The following is a 23196-nucleotide window of genomic DNA, read 5'->3' on the forward strand; positions in this document are numbered from 1 at the left end:
GTATTTATGTGAAGAGATAATAAAGATTAATATGGTCAATTTCATTGCTAATTAATATTAAAATATAAATTTCTTAATTTGCGTAAAAACAGTAAAAAGAATTACTTATTGTGGACCGAGGGGAGCGGTTCTCAGCAACCTAAAAATCCAAAAAGTGAGGCCGGCACCAACAAAAATGGGTCATATTTTTTGTTAATTAACAATTCAATTAAATAGAAACGGACATCCAAACACCTCATCAACTCCCAAAAAAAAAGAGTTTATTTTGTGCCCACAAACCACGACACATGGTTTAACTTCCCCGAAAATCCCTCAAATACTCCTTGAATTTCCCCATCATTTTTTATAACTAAAACCAAAAAGCAAAACTTTTCAAGAAATATTTTAAAAAGTAGCCCCTATATATGTGATGTGAAATTGTGAATATACAGTCATGTTATGTGTCTGTGATAGGACAAGAGGACTAATTACCAGTTCAACAAGAGGAAGAAGAGTAGTAGTTTTTTTCTTGAAGTTTGTGAGGTTGGTAAAGCTAGTTATTTTCAAACCGATATTATAAGTAGCAGTTGAGATAAAAAAAAAAAAGGAGTCTTACAAATAAAGCTTCTGTCATTTCTCACCTATATATACACTAGGCAAGAGTTGTTTACTTTATTCATACAGTGGAAAGTTGACTTTAATCGGTTCTGTTCTCTGTTTGTTTTTGTTGTCAAATGTATCAGGTTGTAAAACTGTGGTTTTAGAAATTGAAGAACTCCAAACACTTCTTTATCAAATTTTCTTCCTCCATCTTCTCTTTCTTCAAGTGCTGCAACAATCATGGATTATACCAAAATGGTAAGTCTTGTTTCAGTTTCAACTCTGTTTTCGTTTTTTTTTTCTGGCAACTGTTTTATTGAATTCTTGGAGCTCTGCTTTTTAAAATTTCCCAGCTAAGAACTAATCTTGTTCAGTTTTCTGTATGTACATGTGCTTAAGTTTTGGATATGTATTTGCAGGAGAGTATGAGTGCTGAGAAACAGAGGATATATGGAGAATTTGAAGTGAAAGGGTCTCAGGAAATTTGCACAAAATCAGATAGCTTTGTTGTGGACATGGAACGTTTTTCTCATATCATAGAGAAAGATATAAATGCCAATTCAAGAATTACTGTATGTTCCCTTTCTTCTTCTTTTTCCTCGGAGTTTTTGTTCATCCTCTGCACACATACTCTATTTCTCCTGAAACTTATCAATTCATTATCAATCAACTTGACAATTGATTCAATTTTATGCTAATCCTAACCGCTTTGTTGAAGTAGTGAGAACAGAACTCATTATTGGTCAATTTTTGTTTACTTGGACTAAGTGTTAAATTTTACTTGAATTTAATTTATTTTTCTGTTTAAAAAAAGGAGGAGGATGACGAAGAAGATGATAAATTTGACTTTGGACAATACTAAAAAAGTTATACAATATATTGCAAAAGCCGGGAAACACATGTTTTTTATTTTTTTAATGTTTCTAATTGGAAAAGTTGCAGAGAAACCTTTCAAGGAAAGGGTCATTTCGAAGCGGCGAGAGGAAAACATATTCAAATGCTGCCAAAGAGAAAGACACTAATTTCACGGCAAGTTCCCCTAGAGGTATATTATCATTTATTTGAATAATAATAAGTAATAAATAAAAACAAAGAGTTTTATCTTTCTTTCTGAGGCCTAGGATCACCGTAAGAAACTGTGTGATTGGGTGCTCTCAATATGTACACATTATTTGTTATTAATGGTAATTGACGGTGCTACCGAAAAAACAAAAAACAAAGAGGTGTTAGAAACAAAGCAATCAACAAATTTTTAGTATCTGTCTACATGCGTTTCTGTCGTTTTAAGGTATTTAATGGTGAGGAGTGAAAGGAAAAAGACTATGCCTCTTCGATATTTTCTCAAAAATAGAACTTCCAAATTACTCCCTTTTTAAAAAGGATTGTTTTAGTTCGACTTATACAAACTTTAATAAAAAAAGAAAGATTTTTAATATATGTGGTGTTATATAAAGCATAATATTTGTGTGGTTATAAAACTTTTGAAACTTGTGATTTGAAATCTATCATAGCATTTGTATGACGTAATTGATTCCTATTAATGAAATATTGAAAGGTGCCAATCTTTTTGAAAAAAATTATAGGAAATAATGCCCATCATTTTTAAAAAGAGTAAAAGGAACCGTTTTCTTCTCTATACTAGTTTTGGTCGTTTTATACAGGTATTTACTATTTCTATCTCAATTGCAGTGTTTGACTGCATAAAATTTAAAAAAAAAAAAAACCTTTTGAAATTTATTGTCTAAAGAAGTCATATACATGACTATGAATCTATCTCATTAAAGAAAAAATTAAAAATTAAAAATTAAAAATTAAAAATTAAAGTTAAATTATTCTAAATAAAAAAGTATGACATTACTAGAAATGAAAATATGAAGATGAAGGAGTATCTTTTTCTCAATCTTGTAAATATTTATTGTCCGAGCAAGAGTTTACCTTTCACACTCTACTTCCAAGGATTTAAAAATATCTATAGCATTTAAAACAAAATGTCGACTTGATCAGCCATATTTGGCTTCACGTGAAACATATCACGTACTGCTCAATGCAATCTCATTGTTTTAGCCATATCTGTATTCTTATATTTCGATTCCTCTAAAGTTTGGAGTAATGATGTAACACTAATAACTTGGATATAGTTTACCATTATAGAGAAATTAAGCGACGACCGTGCCTAAATACCACATAGCTGTAACATAGTAACAAACAACATATTCTCAATCAAAAAGATCAATGTGGGGAAAGCGTCTCTGTTTTTTGTCTGTTCATATGGCAGTATTACAAGATACAGATTTTGTCTTTACTAAGTATTTTTGTACATTAGCTAGCTGCCTAGGTTGTTTCCTCTGGTAATCATGATGTATAATCTAATGAGACAAATCAATCTGTGATCTATCCCTATTTTCCTTAAGCAAAGACGTGTTAATTGGCCATTAGTTCGTATTCAACGTATAAATTGCCTATGCCCTCGAGTTTCAGAGCCTTCATTTTCTTCTATTTTGGGTGTTAGTGGGTTCGAAATAAATACAATTCATTATGTACATAATATAAAGTTCAAGGGAAGAAGCAGCAAGTGGATATCCGTAAGTTTATATATCCTGGTGTGATCAGTATTGCAAGATTTAATTGCTGAGATTGCTAATAATTTATTTACCTAAAGCACTGGGTCCAATTAAAGTTTATATGGTCCAAGCTGTATATACAACGAATGTATAAAATCCAAAAGATAGCAAATAAGAATGAATGTGACGGACAATTAATTAGCCTATCCTATGGTATCAACTTTTCTTATGAATATTAAGGTTAGAGCATTTGTTAATCTTGTAGATGAAATAATATAAAAGTACGGTACAGAGTGTCATTCCTTTTTGTTTGCATTCATATAAACTAAAATGGTGGTTGCCCACATGCATGATAAGAATTGAGTGATAAAGAATCAAGGCAACACATATTTTTGGGTATATTCTGAATGTCATTTTTAAAATGGAAAAATGCAGCTTCATTGCTAGGAGGAGGTATTAGCACGCCAGAAAAGACTATTGTGGGGACTACTGATCTACCTACCCCACAAACCCATAATCAGATCACTATAGTGGCCGGCCATGGCGGCGCCACCGCCACCGCCACCGCCACCGAAAGCAAAATTAGTGGTAGGAGATTCAGTTTCCGACGCACTTCTTCCACTTCTAATTGGACCATTGATCCCAGGAGAATTCTTCTCTTCTTTGCTACCTTGTGAGTTTTCTCTTAACCAACCAAAGACTTGTTTAACTTCTTTATATTTATCGTGTATGTATAATGTTTTACACCGTTAGGCTAAAAACAAATACTCACGAAATTACTATGTTTAATTAGGTACAAAATTTAAGAATAAAAGAATATTATTGAAATTTGTGATCTAAAAAAAAATATTCCATCCGGTTCACAATAACTGACCAATTTGCATTGAGCACACCTATTAAAAAAATACAAAATTCTACATAAAATAGTTAGTGTGACTAAACTACCCTTAATTAAATGTTGCAGTATAGTTAATATGAGGAGTAAAAGACTTTTTAGAGATACGTATATAAGGATAATTTTGAAAAAATAAATTAAATTTTTTCTTGATTATATAAATAGACACTTATTTTGGACTAAAATAAAAAGGTAAATTAGTCACTTGTTGTGGACCGGAGGAAGTAACTTTTTATGACTATAAATCATCTCATTAAGTGTAAAGGAGAAATATTATAATTAAATAGTTTTTATTTATGGGCAAAGGTCCAAATATGCCCTTGTACTATATGAAATTGAGCACATTTGCCCTTCGTTAATTCTTTAGCTCAAATATGCCCTTACCGTCATATAGTTGGTCCATATATACCCTTAGAGTTACACAGTTGGCCCATATATGCCCTTTTCGAAATGGAATTCACCCAAACTAATTAGCTCTTTCTTTAATTGTTGTAAAGTGTATTACAAACACTATTTTCTTTTTATTAGTACGTTTTTCTTTACCTTTCTCTTTTCTTTCTTCTTTTCTTCCTTTTTCTTTCTCCCTTATCCGTTTCCTCCATTACTGATGTCTTCTCCATTTTCGTCACCAATTTCACTTGACAAAACTCATGAATTCCAATTACTAAGAAAATTCTCCCATAAGGTAATCAAGTTCCAATTTCACTAGCTCTCTAAATAAACGAAATTAAATTATTCCAAAAATTATGGTTTAAACTTTAAAATAATAAAAACATCTCAACCTTTAACAATACTCAAAAGACCAAAATATTTAAATTATTTCCAGAAAGATAATTTAATGATTAAAAATTCTAGAGTTCAAGTTGTAGTGTTATAAATTTGAGTTGTTAGTCTTTTTTCAGCTAGACATTTTTTATTTTTTTTATTAAATATGTAAATTAAGGGTGTACATGGAACGGGTTGGTTTGTTTTTATCAAAACCAAATCAAACCAATTATATCGGTTTGGATTGTTCGATTTTGTTGGATTTTTCGGGTTTTTTGTTACATAAATATTATTTCAATCTTACTTTGTTAAATATTTTACAACTAAATATATGTTTAGTAAAAATTAAAAAATTGACAAACATATGATCTATTAAAATATTCTTATGCGAGAATTTTCTTAGTAATTGAAATTCATGAGTTTTGTCAAGTGAAATTGGTGACGAAAATGGAGAAGACATCAGTAATGGAGGAAATTGGATAAGGGAGAAAGAAAAAGGAAAAAAAAAACAAGAGAAAAAAAGAAAAAAGAAGAAAGAAAAGAGATAGGAAAAGAAAAAAAGTACTAATAAAAAAGAAGTAATGTTTGTAATACAATTAACGAAAGAGTTAATTAGTTTGGGTGGATTCCGTTTCGAAAATGGCATATATGGACCAACTGTGTAAGTTTAAGGGCATATATGGACCAACTATGTGACGGTAAGGGCATATTTGAGCTAAAATATTAACGAATGACAAATGTGCTCAATTTCGTATAGTACAAGAACATATTTGGACCTTTTCCGTTTATTTATAGAAAAGTAACATTTTATTTTTGTGTAGACTAAAAAAAAACAGTGTCACTTGAATCGGAAAAGAGAATAAAAGAAATGGTCAGTTATGACTTTGAGGAAAGAATACAACTTCTGACATTTTCTACTTAAATTTTTATTTAATATGGTAGTGCCCTCTATTTGACAGGTCATGTATGGGAACAATACTATTGATCTATTTTACATTATCCATAGCCAAGCTCAATGGAGAAGACAGTGCTCTTAATGGATGATAATAGACACGAAAGAAAAAAGGAAGCAGTGAAAAAGTGAATGTTAAGATCAATGCGCTAGTTCTAACTCAGATGCCTGTATAATGTAGAAGCAGAAGAGACAAAATCAACATAATTTGATTATAGATTTTAACAGAGTTTAGTAGAAACATTCACAAGATGGTGGAACAGAGAAAGAAGTATAAAGGGGGCAGTACTCGGAAGAGCTAAAACTACAGATAGAACTTCCATTATAGCAGAGGTTCAGAAGACAGAAAGTATCACTTTCATCAGGCTGCCTTTTGTTGTAAGACAAGAATAGAAAGCATCGTGACAAAGATTTGCATTATTCTATAGTAATGAGTGGCATTGATCAGAAACACGAGTACCTTTTCTTTGTTAGGTTCTCTTTTTGTAACATTTGGCTGAGTTTAGTGGAGAACCACATGTTTACCTTTTGCTATCTTCCTCCCTTTTTTTGTTGAGTTTAAGTTTTGTGCACGCTACTGTCAAAAATATTTATACAATCATGTCAATTATAAGATAATAGCAAGTAAATGTATACCATAAGTAATCTAATAGCGTAAAAATCTTTATAATGTTATGAGTAATGTATAATTTAAAACATATTGTGGAACTCCGTGTATCCCACTCAAGTTGGGTTTTTTTTTGCGTTTGAAGCCAAATGATTCTTTGCTGTTGGCGTTGGGCAGGCAACAAGGCACAAATTAAAAAGTATGACTTTGATGTCCAGAACTGCAACTTCAAGCTCTAAATAGTACTGCTGAAACATTCTCTTTGTGGAGCATGATGGCATGGCACAGAATATTTGTATACCAATTTTTAGAATAAATATGCCAAATTCAAAGCAGTCATATTAGTAGCAATCCACGTTTACCAAACTAGCATATTAGTAATTGGCAAAATCAGAAATTTTATTAATAGATTAATCCATCATTAATTGACATAAGGGTTCATTTAATATAATTCATAGTTACGAATAACTGCAAGGAACTTCTGCAGTTACACATTAAGATCTCTCAGCTAATATATGATGAAGCAAAACATATAGTTTTTCACATTGCATTAATGGGACCTCTATTCAAGTGCCCTTCATGACTTGCAAGAAGGAGCAATAAATACTAGGTTGTGAAGGTTTCAGTAAGTTTCATGTTTCTAGCATATTTAACAAGTCATTCATTGAGGTAAATGAAGAGGGAGCAGGAGCTGCTGCTTCTGATGTGATTAGACCAAGGGGAAGGAGGGAAAATTTAAGAGACTGTTGCGGATCATCCATTTCTCTTCCTTATTAGAGAAGATGCAACACGCGTGGTACTCTTTGCCGGTACTGTGCTTAATCCTCTCTTAGAGTAAGTCGAATTCCACTACATGTTGTTAAAATCAAGCCCTAGGTCTGCCATTGATGGAGCTACAAATTTGGAGAAGAAGGGAGCTTAGAGAGAAATGAGAGGAAGATTCTAGAGAGAGAATGAAACTGAATATTTTCTTCATTGCTCAAAAATATACTGTACATCGTCTACATATCTATTACGAACATCTCCACTAACTATCATTATGCGAGCTAAGCAACTAACTTTCTAACTAATTAATCTTCTAGAAGAGTACAAGATATATAACTAATTGTACAATTATTTATTTCTACACTCCCCTCAAGTTGAGAATGGAAAATGTTTTTCATGCCCAACTTGGAAAGTAATGCTGAATGTTGTTGATGTCCTAAAGCTTTTGTCAAAATGTCTGTTGGTTGTTCTTGACCGGGTATGTATGAAGTCTTGATCAAACCTTCTTGTATTTGTTCCCTTGTAAAGTGGCAGTCAATTTCTATATGTTTTGTCCTTTCATGATACATAGGCTTAGCTGCTATTTTCAAGGCTGCTTTGTTATTGCAGTACAACTCCATAGGCATCCTCACAGTCACCTGCAACTCCTTCAATAATCCTTTTAACCATATTAGTTCTACTAATGTATGTGCCATTCTTCTATATTCAGCTTTCGCTGAGCTCTGGATATAGTGCTCTGCTTCTTTGCTTTCCAGGAGATAAGTGATGCTCCCAGCTTGATATAAAATTCAGTAACTGACTTCCTAGACATGGGGCATGAAGCCCAGTCTGAATCACAGTAGGCCACCATTTTTTATGCATTAACATTTGACACTAAGAGTCCAAGTCCAGGTTGGTCCAAGGAAGCATCATAATGTGACTATTTGGGTTCATGCATGAACTGACTCAAGCACTGTACTGCGTATGCAATTTCAGGTCTGGTTATTGTTAAATACAATAACTTCCTAACTAGCCTCTAGAAGCTATTCCTATCCTCCAAAAGTTCATTAGAACCACCTACTTTCACTAGTTCATCAAATTCTGTACTAGTGAATTTTAAATTCTGTTCCATTGGAGTCTCCTTAGGCTTTGAACCTGAGAGACCTACTTCACAAATCATCTCCAAAGCATACTTCCTTTGTGACATCAAAATTTCCTCACTTGATCTAGCAAACTCAATTTTTGTAAAATATCTTAGTTCTCCAAGGTCCTTTAGCTTAAAGTTCTGATATAAAGCATCTATGTCTGATTGTATCTTTTCCAAATCATTACATGTAACAAGCAAATCATCTACCTAGACAAGTATGAGCAAAAGTTTACCATTAGTAGTTTTGGTAAAAAGTGAGTAATATTTGCTCTGTTGAAAACTAGATGTTAGCAAAGCTTATGTTAATTATAAGTTCCATTGCTTAGAAGCCTGTTTTAGGCCATATAGGGATTTGAGGAGTCTACAAACCTTGTTCTCCCCAGGCTACCAAATTCCTGAGGCATTGTCATGTAAACTTCCTAAAAAAGATCACCATTTAGAAAAGCATTGTGAACATCTATTTGGGATAGCGGCCAATGTTTAAGGGCTGCAATAACTATCACAGTCCTTACAGTAGTCATCTTAGCTACATGGGAAAAAGTGTCATGAAAGTCAATTCCCTCTTGCTGGGTGTATCCCTTTACAACTAACCATGCTTTGAATCTCTAAACATTATATTTGATTTAATACATCGACTTACATCCTATAGGTACTTTCCCTGGTGGCAGTGTAACCACTTCCCAAGTGTTGTTCTGTTCTAGGTCCTTTACTTCAAGCTTCATTGCTTGAATACACCTGTCATCGTTGATTGCTTGGAAATAAGTAGAAGGCTCAGTATCTGAGGAAAAGCAGCAAGAAACGACTGAAAGTGGGAAGGAAGATGAGAATAAGACACAAATTATTGGATAGGAAAAGGTGATGAAGAAGTGGAAGGCAAAGGAGGGTGAACATAGTCGGTTAACCAAATAGAGGGTCTAGTTGTTCTGTTGGATTTCCGGGCTGCTAGGGATGTAAGGATGGTTGGTGTGATAGGGAAGGTGAGTCAGCAAAGGGAGATAGCGATGTACGTGCATCAGGACCAACTGAAGAAGGATAAGGTGAGGAAGTATGTATAGCAGGGCTAGAGGAAGAGGAACGAGGTGATGAATCTAGAGAAGAAAAAGAGTTATCTGGTAAAGCAAGACGATCTACACATGAATATGGTGGAACAGTAGGTTGAACATCAGAGGTAGGAAAGATATCAGAAGTAGGACATGAAGGAATCAAATCGGAACCAACAAGAAACTTGCTTTTAGGATGTTTAAGGGGAAAACTTTTTCTTTGAAGACAACATCACTAATAACCAGAAACATTTTGGCTTCAATATCATAGACTTTGTATCCCTTTTGTATAGGTGCATCACCCATAAACACAACAGGGACTGATTTAGAAGTGAACTTATCATGGAAATCCGGTTTTGTGGCATAATTAAGACATCCCAAGGTTTTGATATGATCAAAAGATGGTGGCTTTCCATGAAATATCTCATAAGGAGATTTTTCATTTAGGATTGTACTAGGTAGTCTGTTAATGATATATGTTGTTGTAAGAATGCAGTCCCCCAAGAATCTTAAAGGAATATTTGCTTGAAATCTTAAAGCTCTGGCTACATCTAGAAGGTGTCTATATTTGCTTTCCACAACTCTATTCTGTTGTGGAGTATGTACACAACTATTTTGATGAATGATGCCCTTGGTTTTGAAGATATTAGAACATAGTGTTAAAGAATTCAAAACCATTATCTGATCTGAAGGTTTTAACACTAGTGAAGAATTGATTTTCTACCAAGTGAAAGAAATCAGTCAACATAACATATAGATCACTTTTCAATCTTAAAAGGAAGGTCCAAGTCATTCCGGTACAATCATCAACCAGAGTCAGAAAGTATCTATAGCCATTATGAGTGCTTACTTTATATGGATCCTAAACACTCATATGTACAAGCTGAAATGAACTAGTAGACTTGGAATTTCTAATATTGGAAAGGGCAACCTTATTTGTTTAGATAGTGGACAAACATGAAAATAACAAGCAGAAGTTTGAATACTAGACAAATTTTTATTTATTGCAGGGATTTTATGTAAAACTGGAAGAGGAGCATGTCCCAATCTTTAATGCCATAGAATATTTGTACTATGTTGAACGGAAGTGGTTATACATTTAGAAGAAAGAACAATAGCATGTGTTGAAAGATTGATGATGTAGAGACCACCCTTGAGCTTACCAATCCCCTTCACCATGCCACTGAAGAGGTCATGAAAGACACATAAATCAGGGTAAAAATAAACTAAATTCTTCAGTTATTTTGTATATCTGGAAATCGATAGAAGGTTATATTTGAATTAGAGCACATTGTGGAGTAAGTACATCAGAATTAGGTAAAGTGCAAATTCCTATGTAAGTAATTTTAGTATTACTTCCATTAGGCAAGTGCACTATTGCAGATTTGAGTTCAGGAATTGGATTAGAAGATGACAGTAGATTCACGGATGAAGTCATATGATTAGAAGCACCAAAGTCAATGATCCAACTACATTGGTTAGTGAGTAAATTACCTGCCATATTAGCTACATATGCTGGCTAGCTTTCTTTGCTCAAGATTATGAGAATTTGTTGATACTGCTCAGTGGTTAATGGTTGCAAAGTTGGAACTACAACTGGTATATTGTTTCCATGTGCAGCATTCTGAAACTCCTCTGTGGTATGCGCATTGTGTGCCATATTTTCAGGATGCTTATGTGCTCTTCTCCTCCTATTATTATTGAACTTGAACCTTGGAGGATATCCCACCAGTTTGTAACATGATTCCCTTGAATGCCCCTTCATGTTACAATAGTCACACACAAGTCCATTGTTCTTCCTAGGTCTCATATTTGAAGCATGTGCGAAAACTAATGCACTACTTTTTACATTCAGAGGTGTACTCCCCAAAATTCTAGCTTGTGATGTGCCACTACTCATCCTCTGGCTTTCCTTTTACATAATCATTGAATAAGCCTGGTCAAGAGTAGGTGTTGGATGCATTATTAAAATTTGTCTCCTTTGTGGTGCATAGGTATCATTTAGCCCCATTAGGAACTTCATGAGTTTATGATGATGAATAAATATCACAAAAGTCTGGATTTTCATAGACACAATCAGAAAAAGAAATAATCGACTCAAATTCATCCCACAGATCATTAAGTCTAGAAACATACATAGAAACACTCGAGATTCCTTGTGTCAAACAACTAATTTCCCTATTCATATGATAAATTTTGGTGGAATTTATTTTATCAAATCTCCCCTTCATAGATTTCCACACATTCTCCGCATTTGTTGAGTATACAATTCCCCTTCTGAGTTCTGGTGTAACTGAACCCATAATCTATGACTGTACAATCGCATTAAACCTATCCCGCTTGCATAATTTGTAGATATTCTTTCAAACTTATTTTTTGTACATAAACCATCCATAAATCCTAACTTGATCTTTACAATCAGTGACATTACCATATATCTACTCCACTCAAAGTAGTTTTTAGTCCCAATCAACAGTTGAGTGACGAGTGAAATACCTGTATTTGATGAATGAACATATAGCAGATCGTTGTAATCAATTTGTTGAGCATTTGCATGTGGGGATCCAGTCACATTTTTTGGTGTATCGATCGCCATTACGATGAAGAAATCAAAAATTGAAAGGTAAGATATGAAAGAGAATTTTAGGGATTAGACAAAGAATTAGAGGAGCTGAATCGAAGAACAGATTCCTAAAGCTCAAAGTCGCAATCAACCAAGCTCGGATACCATGTTAAAATAAAGCCCTAGGTCTGCCATTGATGGAGCTACATATTTGGGGAAGAAGGGAGTTTAGAGAGAAATGAGAGGAAGATTCTGGAGAGAGAGTGAAACTGAATATTCTCTTCTTCTTTGCTCAAAAATATACTTTACACCGTGATACGATCCAAGATAAACAAAATAGTGGAATATAAAAATAACAATGATTAAAGCAAAACTAATGATAGGTTTGATTAAGATAATCAAAGTAGTCTGGATAGTGAAGTATAGAAGAAAATAATCTTAAGTGAACATCTCAAGCAACAATCGAAATACTATCCGATCACCTCCCAAGAATGAAAACTTAGAAACCCTAGATATAAAGAAAGGAGAAGAAGATTGTCCTCAAGAACCCAAGTCTTGAAAATAGGTAATCCAAAGTCGAACTCGAACCAAGAGGTTCCAAATCTCTCTCAAGAGTTTTCTTCTGTCAAAATATGCTAAGTGGCTAATGAAATAACCCTAGGCTATTATGAGCCCGTTTGAACATAAGAAATTTTCCCCCTTTTTCCAAAAAAAAATTACTTTTTTTCGAAATCAGCATTTGTTCATAAAATTTTCAATTTTCACTTGAATATGCATTTTGAAAATTTTTGAAAATTTGAAAAACTCCAAAAAGCAGTTTTCAAAATTCACTCACAAAACTTCAAAAATAACCCAGAATTATATTCATGTCCAAACACAACTCTAAATTTCAAATACTATTTTCACTTGAAAAATATTTTCCCCATATTTTGGAATTTTACAATTCTTATGTCCAAACGCCCACTATAAATACCCAAGGGGTAAAATATAAAAAGTTTCAAAGTTAATTTTCCAAAAACACTCGTCAGGCCAAACCGTAGTCTCAACCGTAACCCCAGCTGTAACACATAGCTGCAACTTATTTTCTTCAGCTCTTCAGGCCCCTCTTGAACCGTAGCCAATGGCTGGTGAAACTGTGTCATGCGGTTTGACTTGGGGTCTTGATTCTTCAATTCTCAAGACTCCAAATATGGTATTCTTTGCATGAATCCTTCAAGTTACTCTCCAAACATCTTCTAGTCAATTGTCTAAGATCATGAAGCTCCTCATCGTGCATCCCTCGGGCATTCTTGGACTTGGAGCGAGTCAACGGTCTACTAGATAATTCAGGGTCATCTTTAATATTCTCCGCTTTGCTCATGCTATCTAGGATCGTATCAATCCCTCCCTCTTGAAAAGGATTCGTCCACAAATCTGACATTCCTGCACCAAAAAGAGATAAGTGAGAAACATTAAATATCCCACCTACCTTAAACTCATCTGGGAGATCCAACTTGTACGCAGTGTCACCAATCTTCCCAAGAACTTGGTACGGTCCATATCCATGTGGATACAACTTGGACTTGCATTTATTAGGAAACTATTCCTTCCTCAAGTGAACCCAAACCCAATCATCAGGTTTGAAAATAACTTATTTTCTTTCTTTGTTAGCTCTACTTGCAACCTTTTCATATGTCTTCTCCAATTGCAACTGCACTTGATCATGAACCCTCTTCAATGCTTCATCCATGTTCTTACCATCTACATGAATAACATCACTCATAGGCAAATGAATTAAATCCAAATGTGTTAGCGGATTAAATCCATATACAACCTCAAATGGAGACTTACCCATGGAAGAGTGAACAGATCTATTATAGGCAAACTCAATCAACGATAAATGCTCCTCCCAAGTAGTGTACTTACCCTTAAGTGCAACTCAAAAAATACTACCCAAAGTCCTATTGACTACCTCAATCTGACCATCAGTTTGGGGATAACAAGTAGTATAATGCAATAGCTTAGTTTTCACCTTAGATCACAAAGTTCTTCAAAATTGACTAACAAACTTAGCATCCCTACCACTAACAATGGACCTAAGCACCCCATGTTGCAGATTTTTAGGATGGACATATCATAAAAAGGTATGGCTGATGCTAAACATAAAAAAGAGTAACCTCAAAACCTCTCTCTCAAATAATGTAGTTACGTAAGATGCATCATCTTTCTTGTGACAAGGAATAAAAATGTGCCATCTTAGAAAAGTAGACAACCACAACAAATATGCAATCATGTCCCTTCCTAGTCCCCGGTAAGCCCAAAACAAAATGCATAGAAATATCTAACCAAGGACCATCGAGAATAGACAATAGAGTATATAAACTATGTGGCTTAACCTTAGACTTAGCCTGAAGACACTCGATACATTTATCACAAACTCTACCTATATCTCTCCTCATGTGGGGCCGATAAAAAATTTCTTTTAGGCGCTGAAGTATTTTAGAAACTCCAAAATGCCCCATCAATCCACCATTATGTGCCTCTCTAACAAACAATTTCCTCAAAGTACATATAGGGACACACAATTTTCCCTTCATAAGTAAATAACCATCATCTATAAGGAATCCCTCAAACACACCCAACTTACAATCCTTGTACTTACTACTAAAATTTGGGTCACTATCATATAAATATTTAATATACTTGAACCCCATTAAATTAGTAGTTATCACATTGATCAGTACATATCGTCTAGAAAGTGCATCAGCCACAACAATATCTTTGCCTTGCTTATAGTGGATAATATATGGAAAGGTCTCTATAAACTCTACCCATATAGAATGCCTTCTATTTAACTTAGACTGACTCTTTAGAAATCTCAGACTCCCATGGTCAGTCCTAATCATAAATTCCTTATGCCACAAATAGTGCTGCCAATTGGCTAAAGCTCTCACAAGGGAATATAACTCTTTATCATAAGCAAATAATTTAAGGTTGCTCCACTCAATTTCTCACAAAAGTAAGCTATATATTTTTGGTCTTACATAAGAACTGCACCTATACCTACCCGAGAAGCATCACACTCAACCTCAAAAGTCTTAGTAAAACCAAGTAGTTGTAGCAAAGGGGATGAACTAAGCATCTTCTTCAATAGTTCAAAGGCCTCATCTTGATCCTTATCCCAATTAAATCCCTTATCCTTCCTAATTACTGCAGTCAAAAGAGCAACTATGGTACAAAAACCCTTAATAAATCTCCTATAGAAACTAGTGATACCATGAAAGCTCCTAACCTCTAACATACTCTTCGAAACAGGCCACTCTCCAATGGCTTTCACTTTTATTTCATCAACCTCTATGCCCTTCTCACTCACAACAAACCCCAAGAAAATCACCCTATCAACACAAAAATCATACTTCTTAGGATTTGCAAAGAGTCTCTTTCCTAAGTACATCAAGCACACTTTTAACATGCAAATGATGATTATCCAAAGAATGACAACAGATAAGTATATCATCAAAATAGACAACAACAAATTTACCTCTAAATGACTTTTAAACATGATCCATCAAGCACATAAATGTATTAGGTGCATTAGTTAACCCAAAAGGCATAACTAGCCATTCATACAAACCATTTTTAGTTTTAAATGTTGTTTTCCATTTGTCACCAGGATTCATCCTAATCTGATGATATCCACTTCACAATTCAATTTTTGAAAATACCATTGTACCATGTAACTCACCCAACATATCATCCAATTTAGGAATGGGATAGCGATGCTTTACCGTGATTTTGTTGATGGCTCTATAGTCAACACACATACGCCAAGACTCATCCTTATTTGGTACCAAAATGACTGGTACAACAAAAGGACTCATGCTCTCCCTCACAAACCCCTTATTTAGCAACTCCTCCACTTGCCCTTAAAGCTCCTTAGCCTCCTCTAGGTTGCTCTTATAAGCCAGTTTATTTGGAATATGAGATCCTGGTACAAAGTCAATCTAGTGTTCAATCCTTCTAAGTGGTGGCAATTCTTCAAGTAGCTCCTCAGGAAAGACATCATTGTATTCCTGCAGTAAAGAGATAAAATCACTAGAAAAAGAGTTAGAGAGTTCGTTAATGCTCAAATAAGCTCCTTTATACACACATAGTAAAAGTGGCATTCCTTCACTAAGGGTCTTTTCACAGTCCCTGGCTATTACAAAAAAGGTTCAACTCTCTTCCTTTCGCCTCTTTCCGCTCACCATCACTCAGTTTCTTTTCATTCTTCCTCTTTCGGCTACCCTTTGATTTTTCCGCTTCCTCATTTTTCTCAGTGTCAACAAGTGAAATTTTACCTCTACACTCATTCTCTCTTTTTTCTTCTCTCACCTTCTCCCCACCCAATTGTTTAAATCTTTTATGATCTTCATATGCTTGAAGTGAAGTCAATGGCTTCAAGAGATACTTTTTACCCTTCAGCTCAAGAGTATAATTATTACTCCCCCTTCATGTAACACATTCCTATCATATTGCCATGGTCTCCTAAACAATAGATGGCAATCCTGCATGGGTATAACTGTTTGCAACAAATATTTGTAGTACGAAAAAATAAACTACAACAAAAATAATATGAAGAAGCAGAGATGTTATTGATGAATATTTGTGAGTATAATTTTATGTATCCCTTGATTCTCCTTTCTGAAATTCTACGTGACTCGAGGACTAGAGAAACGTCTTTATCAAATATAGGATAATGCAGACCTCCCTGTGATGTATTTAATCGCCAAAAATGTCGAGCGTAGCTTCGTTATTTTGGGTTGATCTCTGGAAAGAACTCCGTTGATCACTCATTTGTTAAAGAATTTTGCACTTGATGATTGATCTCTCTGTTTGCGGATGCCTTCACCAATTGTGGAATGTCCTTCTCCAACTCTGAATTGTCCCTAGAGAATTATGTAATCTCTCTATTTATAGTCGTAGAGTATGGACAATCCAGCTACATATGAACTCTTTTTCTTGATTCTAATTGGATCATATGAATCATCAAACTGATCACATAAGATATGTGATAAGATTACTTGTGATTGGCCAAGACATGTCATTTTAGACACTTGGCAACTCATGATTGGTCATTGTTTTGGACTGCGATTGCAACATCATTTAACACGTGGCGTCATCTTGTTGGCTTGTAGTTTGACTGGATATGCCATGTCACTTGACATGTGGCATGAGTTTGGGTCTTAATATGAAATGGAACTTGGGCTTGAAATAATAAAATGGACTAATTTAATTTGTAGAGTCCAAATTAATTATTTAACCCAAATTTGAATTTAATCCAAATTTTATACGGATTAGACCTAATAAATTTTATATGTCTCCAGATGCCCCTACTTGAAGATTTGTCGAGGTGTAAACTTGTTGAACCTTAGACGAGGCTTGAAGTACTCGTGAAAATAATTACTCCACATCTTTTCATCAAGTGAAGTATTTGAGTATTTAGATAAGTAGTAACCTTTTTTGTGAAAAGAAATTAAATGATGATGTCGCCAAAACTTACACCACTAATTTAGGTTGTGAGGCGGTCGATGCAATAATAAAAACTCAACGCGAGTCGGGGTCGATTCCACAGGGAGCTTGATGTGGGATTAGGTATATACCTAGTGTGAATGTATGACGTGCCTAATATTACCCTTCCACATTTTCAATTGTTGTTTCTACTTCTACTTTTACGCTAATGCTTGCAATTGTAAAGCTAAGAGACAGTGTTTTTGGTTTTGGTTGTTTTTCAAGTTATAAAAGATCTAGGGTTGCGACTTCTGCCTAGTTGGTTACCTAACGGGTTTAACACTCAATTACTCACTCTATACCTCTTGGTAGTTTGAGTGATTTTGCCCAATTTGGCTTTCTCAAATCCAAATGGGTATCTCACGAAACAAGTGATAAATGCTCAAGTCGGGTCTTACTATCTCTAGATTCGACCCTTTAATTAGGGCTATCAATTTCTTGAGTTCACCCCAAATTCTTGTTAGCCATGTTTTCCTAGACTTAGTCTCACTTTCTCAAGTAAAGATTAAGTCAATTAGGCATGAATCAACGTTTGCAACCATCAATTCTCAAATTCAAGCAAGAACTAGGCTAAATATCATATACCCAATCATAAATAAGCCCTAAATCAATCATACATTAAGTAACCATACTAGGATTGGGTCCCAACCCTAGCTAAGGGTTTAGCTACTCATGAAAAATAAAGAAATTAAAGAAGAAACTAAGATAAAATGCATAATAATTGATTAAGGAAAGAAAATCTAATGTTTAAATGCTAAACTAGTACAAAGTTACCTAATACAGTAAATAAAAATGGCTCTAAGTGTTCAGGTTCACCAAACTTAATCTAAAAATGATAAAAAGATCTATTTATACCCAGTTGAAAATATCTGACAAAATTTCCCCTGCGAAGGTTTTGAGGTCGCATAATTATGTGCGCGGTCCGTACTTTGAGATTGACTGGCCAGGTTGACTTTCTGCAGTCGCATAAAAGTGAGATGCGACCGCACTTTCTCTAATTGTGTGGACCACACATTTTGGAGTGCGGCCGCATTCTTGTTCTTGGACTGGATCTAGGCTTCATTATGCGGACCGCATATTTATGAGTGTATTTTGGCATCTTACGACCGCACTTTAATAGTGTGGTCCACACATGTTCAAGCTATCAAACTACAGGTCTCTGAATCTAGTCTTCTACGGCCGAACAATAATTATGCGGTCCGCACTCTGTGAAGAAATTCTATCAGTGCATCTTCAGAGTTTGCGGCCGCACACAGTATTGTGCGGTCCGCACTGTAGCCCTTTTTGCCTTGTATTGGTTCTTGTCCAATTTTACTCTTTTTTAAGTTGATTTTTACTTCTTTGGCTCGTTTCCCAATATTCCTGCAAGAAAGCATATTTTATTAGTTCTCGGGAATACCTTTAAGTATTTTGAGCTAAAATGTAAGTAAAAGAGAAAATAAGCGGTTAAAATCTCTACTTATCAACTCCCCCAAACTTAAAGCTTTTTCTTGTCCTCAAGCAATTAAGGCAATTTCCCACCTCCACTAGTAAATGGCTATTTCATATGGCCTAAGTTGAATCAAACACAAATCAATTGGGACCAACAATTACCCACACACTCATGAATCATTATCAAGCTTATGATTTGAATGTTAACGCACAAATGGCTCTAATGTGACGCTTGAGCATCAAGGGTTGACTTTGTTCATCAAGGAAGCTCTCACTTTCATGCAGGTCACTGTGTATCCCAAACTCCTCTTCTTATACTCTCCGAAATCTCATAGCACTCACAAATGAAGAATTCAATTCAATGACTCGAGAAAGGTTCGCTCATCACTCTCAAAAGAATGTCACAAGCCCGGCTCTAAGTACTATATGTTTTCCCCTCATGTAGATCACCACTAATGTAAGATTGCTCGGCTTGAAATCATGTAGGGCTTTTTCAGCATGTAATGAAGGCTTTTGGACTAAGGAGGGAAATATCGGAATGAAATTGGTTCATCTTTTCTTTAGCACTTCATATTCTCTTTTTGGCTCTTACTTTGCCAAACTTTTGATCCATTTTATTTTACCTTAGGGGGATTAGAGAGACTTGACATCACTCTTTCTTTGTCATACTATTCATACTTTCCTTCTTTGTTATCTTCATGCTTTGAACTTTTGCTTTCTTTTGCATCTTTTCAACCCTTTCACATTATTCACTTTCTTTTTGTGTTTTGCTTTTGTTCTTTCTTTCTTTTTCTTTGACTTTCTTTTTCTTCATTTCTTTTCTCCTTTTGTGCCTTGAGACCATATCTAAACCCCTCGTCTCTCCCCCAAACTTATATTTTTTTCTATTTGAATCACACGAGTGCTAAAGAAAGTTCGGGTGCCAAGAGAGAGACACTATAAAATGGGTAAAGGCTTGTAATATGGTTATCGAATAAAAAGGCTTTAGGAACAAAATGGTTTACTAAGGATGATATCATTGGTAGGCCATGGAAGGTTTCAAAACGTGGCAAGAAAAGCCTACAATCACTTGTCAAGCCAGGCTAACTTAGAATTTCACCTAGAAACACATTCGGGGCAAGTTCTAGACCAATCGCACGGGTACTTGGACTTTTAACAAAATACCTCACCTCTCACACAACCGGATTGTCAAAGAGAATAGATTCGAGGGCCCACAACAACCGCATTCAAGATTGAAAATTGCTAATGGTTCAACTAAATCACCCGATGATTGCCTAAGTCACCACAAGAGTCACAAGGTCACTAACTAGGGCTATTTCTTTACAAAAACTTGTTTTTAACCATAAGCGCATAGTTAAGTGTGTTGGTACCAAGTGAATCATGCTTGACCCTTATTTATTCATTAATATTACTTATTTCTACCTAATAATCAAAAACTGACTCAATCCCTTAAGAAGGTTGCCACGCCATCCATCGTTGGGAAGAGTCACCCGGTTCACACAAGACCCACCTTTGGAAAGAACCGTAGCATTAAGAAAACCAAATGCTTATTGTTCACTAAAATAAAAAGAAGCTAACAAATCAAAAAGATGCTAATAAAGTAACTAAGAAGCTATACTATTAAGAAAACAAAATGAAGAAGCTATGAAATAATATTGAAATTAAGGCAAATGAATATACAAACCGAGAGGAATATAATATATACATGAGGGATGAATATATACATAATGAGGGAGAAAATAAAAAATAAAAGAAAAAGAGTATTAAAGTTATTACAGACCCAAAAGTAATCAAATGTAATCAAATGTCATCAAAATATATCACAGTCATCCAAAATGAACCAAAATAGACCACCCCCAGAATAAGAACGAGCATTGTCCTCAATGTTTAGTAAAATCAAAACAAAAGAGGATAGAGAGTAAAGAAAACTCCCTATGTGGTCTCAGGGTGACTGGCAGCATCGCCACTCTCAGTCTCCTCCAACTGTATCTCATCATCACCGGGCTGAGGGAAAACAGGGTTGGTGAGTATCTGAAGCATCTCCTCAGCAGTGGGATATGGCTCGTTAGACTGACCAGGTGGTGTCTTTGCTGATGGTGCCACTGGGTCAGTTGGTACTGATGGATCTGTCTCCATCAGTAGGTCAAAAGGCAAATTACCTGCTGTTGCTATCTTCGTCACCTCTTTTCTCAAACTCTCCACTGCTTTCTTTGACGCTTGAGATTTCCTCATCTTCTTCAGTTGCTTGGTCAACTCCTTAATAGCACCTCGTGAGCCACCAATGTATCCATAATAGTCTTCTGGTTGTCCAGAATCTTCTTCAATATTTCCTCCACTGATGGAGGGACCTGTGGTGCTACTGGGGTAGAGGACTATGCTGCAACAATACTTGATATGTCAGACAACTTAGAAGTGGTTGTCTCCATCCAATTGTTTAGGCTTGCCAAAGTCGGGAAGACTCGTAGCGTAGTGAGAGGATAGGTAGATGAGGCTGGCACTGGTACTGCAACTGATGGCCTAGAAGATGAAGGTGGTGGCACTTCGGCTGACCCGGTGCAAGGTCCGACTGCTGTGGAAGGCATGGAAGCTGTAGATGGCTCAGCAGCAGCCTCAGAACCCACCACCGATGGCTCATCAGACTGGCTAACCATGGTAGTGACCTTATCCTTGAACTTTGGGTTGTCAGCACCCTGCAGGTGGTACCATGAGAAAGGCTTCTTGGCCTTTACTTTTGTGTCAAATGGCCTCGGATCCACCTTGGCATCATTGAAGTACTCTGTGAGGGTGTTTGGATAAGGTAGGACTTTTCACTTTTTCGGACCGCCAATGTGATGTTGGTTGACATGATAGCACCAATATTGATCGGGTACCCCACCATAATAGAAGCCACCAGAACTGCCCGGGGAAGTGGGAGTTTGTTCTCATTCAAACTCGGATCAATCCGGCTACATACAAAGGTTTGCCACCCTTTAGCTTCAAAATTTAGGGTGGCCCGGAGGATAGGAACTCTTGCTGTAATCCATGGTGGTGATGGTCCTCGGGCGGCTAAAATCTCAGCTAGCCAAGGGTGAGCTGCATCACCCAGAGCCAACTTCTCTAGGTACTGGACTGCCTCCACGTCTTCGAATCCCACATAAGTGTTCAAAGAGCAGGCGTCGAAGCGGACTTTCAAATTTCTCACCTTTGCCACTTTTTTCCCCTTCTTGATATGACCCACATTAGCAAACTCCCTAACCAAGTGCTCATTTGCATCTTTGACACTGCTGGTGAACCACTTCCACCCCTTGTGCTCGTGAAACTGTCTAAGGACATTTAGATTATGAATATCCAAATCCTTCACTAAGAACTGTCGCTCAAGTGTGAGCGACCTCTGGGGCCACAATTCCCGAAACCTGTTCAAGGCTGTCAAGCTGACGAAACGATCCTCCCATATTTCCTTTCTCTTCGACCTCTCAAGGCCGTCCACTCGAGTGTCCCCCCCTACCATCATCCGGGACATCATCATCATCGACATCAATAGCTACTGGTGCCGGAGGAGCAGGTGTAGAGGAGGGCTCGGAACCCTGGCTTCCTGCATTAGAACCTCTAGATGAACTAGATGTAGGTTCGTCGTGCAATTGAAAACGCCCAGTGATGGGTTGGGATGGTTGGGACTGGGCCTCAGGTTGGAACTCCAATGAATGACCCTCGGAGGCTTCCTTGGATGGAGCATAGGAACTGGATTCTGAGGGTTATGTGTCCCTTCCTCTCCCGGTGGTCGGCTTTTTAGCAATAGGCTTTGATTGCACTCACTGAGGGCGAGTGCCTTTTCCTCTGCCTCATGAGGATTCACCTTTCCCTTTGGATGTATTGCCTCCACCACGCGATCTAACCATTGTCTACAATACAAGGTACATAGGTCAGTTGAGTTCAAAATAATTCAAACATTTGCAGAACAATTGCAGCACAACAATCATCAAAGGAGACAGTGCAGACCGCACAATTCTGAGTGCGGCGACAGACTGTCTAGTGCGGACCACACAATTTTGAAGTGCAGTCGCACCCCCTGAAGTGCGGACCGCACTTATCCAATTATGAGATACTGATTCTCTGAAGTTCAAAAGTGCGGTCGCACAAATTATTATGCGGCCGCACAACTGTTTCTGCGGACCGCACAATTTTCAGTGCGGTTCGCACTTTTGAAGCATAATATTTGCCCTATTCAAGTGGTCTGCGGACCGTACAAATTTGTGTGCGACCGCACAATTTGAACATTTACGACGGTTAGGGTAGGGTTCATGCAATTTTTCACAATTTAGACATGGCATGCACAAATTAACATGATTAATGATCTACCTAGCAGGTGTCCACAAATCCTTTCAAATGCTTGTACGCATTTTGATT

The 23196-nt window shown here is 36.2% G+C and overlaps 1 protein-coding gene and 1 long non-coding RNA gene across 4 annotated transcripts; one reads left to right on the top strand and one right to left on the bottom strand.

Annotated features, from left to right (window-relative positions):
• Nucleotides 1-288: 288 nt before the first annotated feature.
• On the top strand, nucleotides 289-6286 carry LOC104111410 (uncharacterized). 2 transcript variants are annotated; one of them, XM_009621114.4, is made up of 6 exons: nucleotides 289-522; nucleotides 723-837; nucleotides 999-1151; nucleotides 1516-1624; nucleotides 3576-3813; nucleotides 5760-6286. In XM_009621114.4, exons 2-6 carry the CDS (start codon nucleotides 820-822, stop codon nucleotides 5842-5844), a joined length of 603 nt encoding a protein of 200 aa, XP_009619409.1. In that variant the 5' UTR covers nucleotides 289-522; nucleotides 723-819; the 3' UTR covers nucleotides 5845-6286. The 2 variants fall into 2 exon arrangements, with proteins under 2 accessions (XP_009619409.1, XP_033515980.1); XM_033660089.2 differs by lacking the exon at nucleotides 289-522 and having other exon boundaries at nucleotides 604-837; nucleotides 1522-1624.
• On the bottom strand, nucleotides 6244-12403 carry LOC104111406 (uncharacterized). 2 transcript variants are annotated; one of them, XR_011414023.1, is made up of 2 exons: nucleotides 10785-12403; nucleotides 6244-6329 (listed from the first exon to the last, which is right to left on the bottom strand). It is a non-coding gene; the product is annotated as an uncharacterized lncRNA (long non-coding RNA). The 2 variants fall into 2 exon arrangements; XR_011414024.1 differs by lacking the exon at nucleotides 6244-6329 and adding an exon at nucleotides 7314-10473.
• Between the last annotated feature and the right edge of the window lie 10793 nt (nucleotides 12404-23196).

This window comes from Nicotiana tomentosiformis, chromosome 2, assembly GCF_000390325.3.
Source record: "Nicotiana tomentosiformis chromosome 2, ASM39032v3, whole genome shotgun sequence".
NCBI classification, from domain to species: domain Eukaryota; kingdom Viridiplantae; phylum Streptophyta; class Magnoliopsida; order Solanales; family Solanaceae; genus Nicotiana; species Nicotiana tomentosiformis.

Coding starts and splice junctions, on each gene's coding strand:
- LOC104111410 (XM_009621114.4), top strand. Junction 1,152..1,515: donor ATGCCAATTCAAGAATTACT/GTATGTTCCCTT, acceptor TAATTGGAAAAG/TTGCAGAGAAACCTTTCAAG. Junction 1,625..3,575: donor CACGGCAAGTTCCCCTAGAG/GTATATTATCAT, acceptor GGAAAAATGCAG/CTTCATTGCTAGGAGGAGGT.